The sequence below is a fragment of the Cricetulus griseus genome, chromosome 6 (genome assembly GCF_003668045.3).
Source record: "Cricetulus griseus strain 17A/GY chromosome 6, alternate assembly CriGri-PICRH-1.0, whole genome shotgun sequence".
Lineage (NCBI taxonomy): Eukaryota > Metazoa > Chordata > Mammalia > Rodentia > Cricetidae > Cricetulus > Cricetulus griseus.
Window position 1 is genome coordinate 136,819,419 of NC_048599.1, and position 9,854 is coordinate 136,829,272.

General features: G+C 53.0%; 1 protein-coding gene across 1 annotated transcript; it reads right to left on the reverse strand.

The window, feature by feature from the left end:
- Nucleotides 1–4,974: 4,974 nt before the first annotated feature.
- Nucleotides 4,975–8,430, reverse strand: Ptgds (prostaglandin D2 synthase). The gene is made up of 7 exons (XM_027422886.2): nt 8,229–8,430; nt 7,315–7,454; nt 7,133–7,209; nt 6,352–6,468; nt 6,064–6,165; nt 5,529–5,589; nt 4,975–5,078 (listed from the first exon to the last, which is right to left on the reverse strand). Exons 1-6 carry the CDS (start codon nt 8,346–8,348, stop codon nt 5,570–5,572), a joined length of 576 nt encoding a protein of 191 aa, XP_027278687.1. The 5' UTR covers nt 8,349–8,430; the 3' UTR covers nt 4,975–5,078; nt 5,529–5,569.
- Between the last annotated feature and the right edge of the window lie 1,424 nt (nt 8,431–9,854).

Genomic DNA, 9,854 nt, shown 5'->3' on the forward strand with positions numbered 1-9,854 from the left:
TGTGTGTGTGTGTGTGTGTGTGTTTGTGTGTGTGTGTGTGTGTGTGTGTGCTTCTTTTCTCTGTGACCTCTCAATCCAGTCAGCCCAGATCAATAAAAATAGTCTGGAAAGTCAGGAATTTTTTTGACTGAAAAACTGCAAACCAGGGGCTGGAGAGATGGCTCAGCGGTTAAGAGCACTGACTGTTCTTTCAGAGGTCCTGAGTTCAATTCCTGGCAACCACATGGTGGCTCACAACCACCTTGAATGAGATCTGGTGCCCTCTGCTGGCATGCAGGCAGAAGACTATAAGTAATAAATAAAATCTAAAAACAACAACAAAAAACTGCAAACCAACTAAAAAGCAGAAAAATAGCCTAATGATCCCCAGGTGGGAGAATTATCAACATTTTGACAAATTTACAATCAGTATTTTTTTGTTTAGGTTTTTCAAGACAGGGTTTCTCTGTGTAGCTTTGGAGGCTGTCCTGGAACTAGCTCTTGTAGACCAGGCTGGTCTCGAACTCACAGAGATCCACCTAATCCCAGCACTCAGGAGGCAGAGGCAGGTGGGATTTAATACCGAGTGCTGGGATTAAAGGCGTGCGCCGCCACCGCCAGGCTACAATCAGTATTTTTTAAGTTTTATTTTATTAAAATTTGTAGAACATTTACATTACAGACAGCATTGAACTTTACCCTCAAAAATTTCAGGACAATTTTGTCTTTTCAAAACAATGATGCTGCAGGGCACAGTGGAGCACACGTGTAAACCCAGATAGAAAGGCAGAAGCCAGAGGACCTCAGGGGTCTGGTCATTTGGGATAGACAACAGGGCCCTAGCACACACCCGAAAGATGATATAAATAAGACTGCATTGTCCTGTGTAAACACAGCAGTAGTGCTCTTACCTTTTTGTGTGGGTTCTACATATTCAAGTGTACACATGTATGTGTAAGCATGTAAGTACACATACATGTGTACACATGCAAGCAGAGACCAGAAGTCAATATTAGGTGGCTTCCTCAATCATTGTCCTTATTATTATTATTTTACACTTTTATTTGTTTTATTTTGTGTGGGTATATGTGGGCCAGGGTGCAAATGTGGAGGTCAGAGGGTAACTTGTAGAAGGTGGTTTTCCTCTTCCATCCTTGGGTCCCGGGAATCAAACTCAGGTCATAAGACTTAGCAGCAAGTACCTTTACCTACTGAGAAACCTCAACAGCCTTGTATTTTGAGATTCTTGAAGGCTGAATCTGTCCACAGTAGCTCCCAGGGCCCAGGGCACACATGGAGCAGGCTGGGGTATGACTTGCCCATGTAATTGAAGTTCCAGGCCAGGAGCTTCTAGGCTGCTAAGCCAGCAGTACTATACTCTTAAGTTGGGTGCTGGGGACTACAGGATCCAAGAAGGGCCCTCAGGCACAATTGGGTCTTCCTCCTGCAGAGCCAAGGTCCTGCCCTTTCCCAGCACCCAGGATGCATAACTGCTCCCCAATCCTGCAGGTACTGTCCCTGAGGGACCCAGTTCATGTAGTTGGGAGCCTTAGACAAGTCCTTGTCACCCAACACCCACTCTCTGGCTTTCTCAATGAAACACTGCTTCTGTCAGCTTGGGGAGCTGTAGGGAGAAACCAGGAACTCTTCGTGGGAAGACCTAGCAGATAGGCAGCATGACCCCAACTGACCTCCAGGGTGTCTGGGTCCATACTGCAAAACAAGGAGCAGGTGTAGCCAGTCCCCAAGCACTACTAAAAGTAGGGGTGAGGGTGTAGTGGGTTAGGGAAGCTGCTTGAAGCTATGGTGACCAGGCCTCCCTGCCTTCTCCACACCACCCCCAATGAAGTTCTAGGTTGGGGTGGGGTGGGACTTTGGGAGGGATCTCCGAGGGCACTCACCTATGCCAGAGCACCAACACACTGGTCTGCTGAGAAAGCAGGTCTCATGCACACCTTTGCCTTTTCCCTTAGTCCTCCACCTCAGCTAACGATAGTCTCCTATGCATAGTGACCTAGACATTCTCCTCCCTCACCTGGCCTAGACAGTCAAAGGGCGTCTGTCCTCTGGGACTTCTGTCCTGGTTTGCAGTCTGTAGGGTGACTCTGGGCTTGTGTAACCAGTCTGGGTCTTCAGTGTCCTGGCTCCTGCAGCCCTGAGCTGAGTGGGAGGCAACACTCACCTGACAGGGCAGCAGGGCTGCAGGGCACTCTGGCTGAGGTGCAGCCTACTTGTGTTGCCAGCTGATGCATCTTTTGTGCACCTTCAGGAAACATCTGTGGGGTGTGGACTGAGGGCAGGCAAGGAAAGGCTTGAGCATGGACGGCCAGGGACAAAGATGGGGTAGGGTAGGTCTGGGCCCCCTGCTGCAGACTCTGGGTATTGAAGTTCCAAGAAGACACATTTGAAAACAATGTTTCTTTCTCTGTGAATCAGCTTGTGATGAGATGTGACCCTGAGCGGTCCTCCCACCCAGGCTGGGGCTACTTCTGGGGGCGGGGAGGGGCCTGTGTCTGGTACCATGGGTTATGAGGACCAGCCCCTCTGCCAACCCACTGGAGCACACCTGCCATACATTCTGAATGCCTTGCTTCTCTGTCCTGAAGGACACCACAGCAAAGTGCTGGTAGTCCATGAAGGGCACATGAATGTCACTCTAGTCCACGGCTAAGAGTGAGAGGTGACTTCCTGACCAGGTCTTAAGGAGGCCTACTTAGGAAGCTCCACAATATGGAAGCCACCCATGGGACACTTCACCCAGGAAGATTTGACCCCTTTGCCAATCCCACAGCCTTCATAATGAGGTACCCCACCCCACCTTCTTTCCTTGCTGCCAAAAGACGCTCTCCTGGCCGTCCCCCTCCTCACCTGGGTTGCTGCACTACCTGGCCATACCACCCTTGGTGAAGGTTGTTTATACCTCCTGGCATCTGCCATCTGGCCTGGGGAGGAGAAACTCCACACCCGAGTGGTGAACTTTGATGGTGCCCCACCCCAAGGTCTGCCTTGCTTTTTCAGGCATCCCTAGCCCCAGTGATCCAAGGACACTGCCCACGCGAAGCTGCCACAGGATCTCCTGTTGGCCTTCACAAAAGAATCCTCCAAGGACAGAGTGCTTTGTCTTACAGGGTAGGAAAGGCCTGTTGGGTGTGGGAGGTAAGGAGAGTTTGCCCAAGGCACACATCCGTGGAGTGCCGAGTCCCCAGCCTCCTCTGTGGGCACACACACAGACATACAGACTCTGTTTCCTCACTCAGGCCTCAGGCAGGCTTTTAGTGTGGCCTGGCATCCTTTGGGGAGCAGGTTTCTGTGGTCCTTATCTGGCTCTCCACTGCTTGGCTGTCAGGAGCCTATGGGCTGCACTTCTTGCATGGCAGACACAGAGCTGCTTCTCTCTGACCTTCCCTTAGCTGCACACTTTTCTGAAGCCAAACTGAAGGAGAGGTTCACAGGATCACTTATGTGGGAAACCCAAGCTTGTCAGCCACGTCACCATTGGGCAAGGGGTTCACGAGGACCATGTGCATCCTTGTGTCATCCTTGGAGTTCTGGAAGCCCTAGTCATCTGACATAGCCCCAACTATGTACTAGGAACCCTGAACTGCAGGGTGGGGTAGGTGAGCTGCGGGGAAACCTCTGCATCCTGTGAGATCCCACCTTATCTTGCCAGGATGCTTCCCTGCTGAGGCTCAATGTCCAGTGCCCATAGCCTCTGTACCTGGATCAACCCCAGGCCAGTGCTAGGAGACTGAGCCAGCTTACTGTAACTGCTGGTTGTGGGCAGTGCACTCGAAAGCCCACCCCTGGTCCAGTGTAACAGATGGACTGAGGTCTTTCTTGAAGCCCAAGGCCCTGATAAGCTGGAATCAAAGAATGTGTGGGCAGAAGCCTGGGATGAAGAAACAAGCATACAAGGTGGATGTGAGAGAGGTCATGTACTTAGCTGACTGACAACAAAGTTGTCCTGAATGGGGACCCGAGCCCAGCCTAGGGACACCCCAAGAAGGTCAAGGAGCAAACTAACCAGAAAAGCCTACGTCCTTAAAAGATTCTTGGGGCAGAAGAGATGAGGTGGTTTTCTCTGAGTGGCCTCTATGTCCCCAAGATGCCCTGAGGTGATTGGCTTGTCCTAGGACACAACCCACTGGGATAGGCCACTGACTGAATTGCACCTGACTCTGTTGCTTCTACACTATCAACCCCAGAGGGCAGGAGTAGGCAGAGGTACAGGTAGGCTCTCCTCAGCCGTCTCTGTCCATGAGAAGCATGGTCGCTCATCCCTGTCAAACAAATAGTTCCTTTTTGTCCCTCCAGCTTTATGGCGAATCCAAAGGTTCTAGTCCCACACCTTGAAAGCTTATGGGACCTGAGGCTCTCTGGAGCCTTTTCCTGATGAGTGGCTACTGTCAGAGCAGGGGTAGACACATGCCTAAGGGATTAGCTATTAGGTGACTGACCTCCACCAGCCCAGTCCAGCATTTTGGTTTGTTACAATTCTGTGTGGAAAGAGTTGTGTTCATATCTAAAGTGATATGAAGGGACAAGTGGCAACAGTCTGGAGGCCTCCGGGATTGACCCATGGGGGATGTTTAGGAAAGAGGACCAGCATTGAAGAGCAGCAGGTGTGTGTGGTTGCTAGGAGGGACCCAGAAGAGCCAAGGGGCACAAGAAGCGAGGCCCTTACAGATTTCTGCTAGGGTGCAAGGGCCAAAGGGCAGAGGCCAGTATAACACTGAGGAGCCTACTTCTGAAGGGGCTAGAGCTTAAGTCCCGCACCCAGCTTGAAGGGGCTGTAGCTAGAGGGGTAGGGGCATGTGGTGAGGTCGTAGCCCTATGCAGGGTAGGTGCTGAGTCTAGCATATCCCTTAGGCTGTTCCTAGTCAGGACTTCAGCATATTGGTTATCATATTGAGATATTTATGGGAGGGGCGAGGGGCAGCCCAGGGGCCCAGAGGGCAGACAGACAAGAGCCAAGATCTGATTTGCTTTGGCCTTTATTTCTCAGTCAAGACAAAGCTGGAGGGTGTAGAGGCACTTTGGGGAGCCAGGGCTGGGATCTCAAGAGTGACAGAGCAAAGGAGTGCTGAGGGCCAGATCACCTGAACAGAAGAACAGGATCCATCAGTGACACAGGCAGCCCCTTGTCCCCATGGGACCCAAACTGTACTTCTAGCCAGAGCCTCCTTCTGGAGGATTCCTCCAGAGTCTATGGTCCCATAGTCTCAGTCAACGGCACTAGTGGAGAGCCTTCTGACTTGCCATTTCCATCCCTGGCCATTCCCCTCCCTGATCTTGGTTCCTTGGAGACCCCTGCTGTAGGATGAGCTTCAGAGGGGAAGTCCCTCCTCATTCTGTCTGGGATTAGGCACCACACCATTATCCCTCTGCCCATGAGCCCATGGCCATCAGCCTCACTCTAGCCATTGGTATTAGAACTGTGATTTCTTCCTGAGAGAGTCTCACCTGGACCTCGTTCTGTTTGTGGAGCTATGCCCCCACCACTCAATGGTTATATGTTGTGTGAATAAATGAACAAGAGCAGTACTTACCAAGTGAAGCTTGCCCACTGACTGGCTTCTCTCACCTGTTTTTACTCTTGAATGCACTTATCTGCCGAGAAAGAAGCCCAGGGAAGCAGTCAGGATCAGATATAGACCCATAGTCACCAGGGCTTTGTGGTTCTCCCTTGACTCAGAGAAACCTCCCCCAAGACTATGGAGAGTTAGCTTTTGTTGAGCCCCCAGGCTTTAGACTCCATCCCATCCCTGCTCCAGTCCCTTCCTCAAAACATAAGGGGTGGTCTTTCTTCATCTGTTTTCCCCAGTAGCACCCCTAAACCTGTAGCTGGGGGCTCCATCAGAAAAGGGGTTCCCAATAAGGGGGCTGCCGGCAGAGGCAATCATGTTGGGACAGACTGACATGTCCATTTATTCCCTTGGAGGCCCCTGGCTAGTAGATGGTAGGACAAGGCCACGCTCTTCCCAGCTTCCCCTCACCCTGCTGCAATCAGAGGACTGGCTAGCTCTAATCTGGCTATAATTCCCTCCCCACACACCCCGCCCCCCACAGCTTAGCCTCCCTCACCCGGTTGGGGCAGGAAAACAATGTCCTCCTCTGTGAGGCCATGGGCCTGGCTAAAGGCGGTGAATTTCTCCTTCAGCTCGTCCTTTAGAGTCTGGGTTCGGCCTGGTAGATAAAGAAAGGACAAGCCTCAGGAGAATAAAAAAGCCTCCATTCTGCCCCCACAGCTGTGTCTTGGGGACTACTTCTTTGGTACACTCCCCTAGGATCAAGTATTGGTCTTTTCCGACCTTATGCCAAGCTTTAAAAGGCGTCTCCCCGTGTGGGGGCCTGGTGGTGTGTGATACCTACTGTACAGAGTGGTCATGCGGAAGTCCTGACCGGGGCCCTTGGTGCCCCTGCTGAACAGCAGTGCGTACTCATCATAGTTGGTTTCTACCACAGAGACGGAGTGGACGCTGCCCCAGTCTGGGAACCCAAGAAATGACACTGAGACACATGGCTCCCACATCTCCGTCCTCCTCTACTAGGAAGGGGTGACTTCTGAAGGCTTCACTGTAGGGAGGGTCTCAGGTCTTTGGCTCCCAGGACACTTCTCAATCCCACTATCACTTTGGCTGCCTTCCTTGTCCCTAGGTGGCCACCTGGCAGTTTCTGGCTTCCTGCCTGCACAGCCCGAGAACACTGTCCCTAAATCACAAGTCTTGGGGAGAAGGCAGAAAACACTTAGGCTCAGAAAATTGTTGGTTGGGTTATAATACAGTCAGAAGGAGAAGGAAATTGGGCTGTTATGGGGAACCGTATCTTAGGGGAAGGATGGAGAGGGGTTCTTGGGTAGGAACTGTTGAAGGGTAGGAAGAAGTGGGCAGCAGAGGACTGGAAAATTCCCTTTGGGCAGCAAAGGGGCCTGGCAAAACATGGGTGGGCTTCAGAGAGGACAATCTCCAAAGAGGGGTCTGTCTGTCTCCAACACCTGCCCCCCATATGCCTGGGGCAGATTCACAACTAGGTCTGTCCTTGAATGACTGACTGTGGGGATGTGACCGTTATCCCCACAATGTTTGGACAGGGGGTTGTCCAGTCAGCCAGCAAGGACTGAGAATCAACCCAGGTATGGAAGCAGCTCACTCACGGGGGCTATTGTAGTTGTACTGTCCGGGAACCCCTGCAGGCTGCAGCACCATGATCTTGGTTTCACACTGGTTTTTCCTGTGGGCAGATCACCATGAAGTAAGGGAACAAGCCCCAGGATGTCCCCAGACAATGATCTGGGGACTTCTGGGTCCCAGAAATTATTGAACCCCATTCTCTCACCTGAGGAAGGTAGAGGTGAGGTTGAGGCCACCATCTGTGGAGGGAGCTACCACTGTCTTGCACATAAGCAGTACTGGTTTCTTCTCCCGGAACCAGCTTGAATTGGAGGCAAGGCCCGCGCTGTACCAGCGCCCCAGGAACTGCAACCAGTGGATGTCTAGGTTGGCAATGCTCCATGCGCCCCCTCATGAGCAGTGGGCTTCTTGTTCTTCCTCCCGACTCCCCCACTACACTGGTCCTAGTAGCACCCCTTTCCTTGGGCTACACTCATCCATGCCCCCCTCTCTAGCAGGCCTGGTCCATTGCCCCATGGAAGAGGTGAGTAGCAAAGACCCTCCCCTCTTCCCCAGGATGTTGAGGCCCTTGTCTTTGTCCCAGTCCTCATCCCGGTCCCCTAGAAGGTAGAGTGGGTTTCAGAGCATGCCACATTCCTGGAGGAGTCAGGTGGACCAACCAGGCGGTGTGCCAGTGGGGTCCCAGCCAACTCCAGTGCATGAGCGCATATGGCTGGTAATGCCCAGCATATCCAAGGGCTCACTGGATAGTAAGTGCTAGCGAGCCAATGCACAGCTGTCCCAGTGCACAGATGGGGTGACCTGTGCTTGTGCATGTCCCAGGTGTCTTGGGCTTATAGGGGGATTATGTTTGGAAGCCACGAACACTATGTGGCCTACATGTGTGCAAGCACCCTCTGAGGAGAAGTTGGATGGAGTGCTGTGGCTTAGAGGGTTTCTTTTCAGCCTAGGTAACCAGCCAGCCCTCCTTCTCTCTCAGCTGGCTCAGGCCTCAACCCAGCACAGGCTCTGAGAGCATGGAGGAACAAGCACGCTCTTTTGTGGGAGAAAGCCAGGCTCAGGAAGTGCTCATTGACCTGAGGGCTCTGCTGTCTTGGGGGTAGGGTAGGGGAGCCTCACCCGGTCTTCTTGAAAGTTGGGCTGTACGGAGTCATAGCTCTTACTCTCGGCTGGAGTCTGTGGGAATCCCAAGAGCCCCAGCAGGACCAGCCCCATCCACAGCATGTGAAGAGCAGCCATTGCCTGGAGAGGAGCAGGTGTCTGGGCCTGAAGCCAGCAACGTGGAGAGAACAAGGAAGACTGTGGGCAGAAGGAGCAGAGGGCACTGTGGAGACCCCTATTTATGAGCCAGGATTGGCCTCCACCCAAAGCCCAAGGCCGGCCCACTGGAGGCTCGTGATGCTGGTGTGAGGGAGGGTGGCTGTCCCAGCTGCAGCCTCATCAGCAACAGGGCTGGTTATGTAAGAGGTTCCAGCTGAGCCCCACACCTCAGTGAAAAAAGGGTAGGCCACGGCAGGCAGAGGCCTCTGCATACCCCCACTCCCCTCCCTAGCCCCAGAGACAGAACCGGCCCAGACCTTGCCCCACTCCTGTCAAAGCCCACATATCTCAGCAGTGGGGATGGCACCGGAGGTTTCTTTGGTGCTGCCCTGGGGCTGGAAAATCTAGTCACTTCCCACCTGGGGCTAAGACCTTCCCCTCACAAGTCCTACCTATCATCCTCTCCAAGTCCCATGACCCCAGCAGGGAACACAAAGCACTGTTTGTGCCTTGAACTTTTGGTCCTGAAAGGCTAGTAGTCCAGGTGGCCATGAGGAACCCTCATCAAGTAATGAAACTCAATCTACCCTGCAGGGAGTTTAAGAACCACCTGTGCTGAGTACAGCCTCTGCCATGGTCAGCCCATTGGGGTGCATAGGTGATCCTTTGGGCTCCCTTAGGGTAAGGAAGCAGTGTGAGTGGGAAGGGCCGAGTGGTGGGCTTCAAACTGCTGTAGGTAAGGGCAGGTGGTTGCAGTCTGTGGCTTCTTCCTGGCTTCTATGGCTTTGTCCCTGTTCCAATGGCCACGGAAGAGAGGGCTGGCCCGTGCTGCCTTTCTCCCCTTCTCTGTGCCTCGGAAGTTTGGGGTTCTGAGGCACAAGATTATTTAGCATTAACATCTGAGTGGGCTTTGCTAGGAAGGACTCTTGCCCTCTTACTAATGTCGGGGCTACAGGAAGTGGCCCAGCAGAGCTCCAGGTGAGGAAGTAGGGTAGACCCCCAAACCACCCACTCTTCTCCACATCTCCACTCAGCCTCCCATCAGCCCCTGCCCAGGACACCCACTCAGGTCCATCCATGGCCTGGGCCTAAGGAGGGAGGCTCTGGACCACAGGCCCTAGCCTGGCCCATTAGCAGATCTGGGAGTTCTTTCCAGAGGGCCTGAGGATGGGGAAAGAAAGAACTTGGGGAGAAGGCCTGGGTGTGTCAACATGTGTGTGTGTGTGGTTCTGTAGATGGAATGAACCTCCCCTCCAAGCAGAGCAATCTTGAAGTACTTCCAATAGTGGGGCCTTCTTAGGTTTGAATCTTACATATCCCCAGCAGGCTCATGTTTTAGCTGGCTCCTTTGTTGGTGGCAGGCGCTATTTGGGGATCTGTAGAATCTTAGGAGGTATGTGGTCTTGCGGGTGGAAGTGGGTCACTGGAGAAGGGCCTTTGAAGGTCCCCGCTCCTGCTGCTCTCTCCCGTCCGTCATGGTTCCAT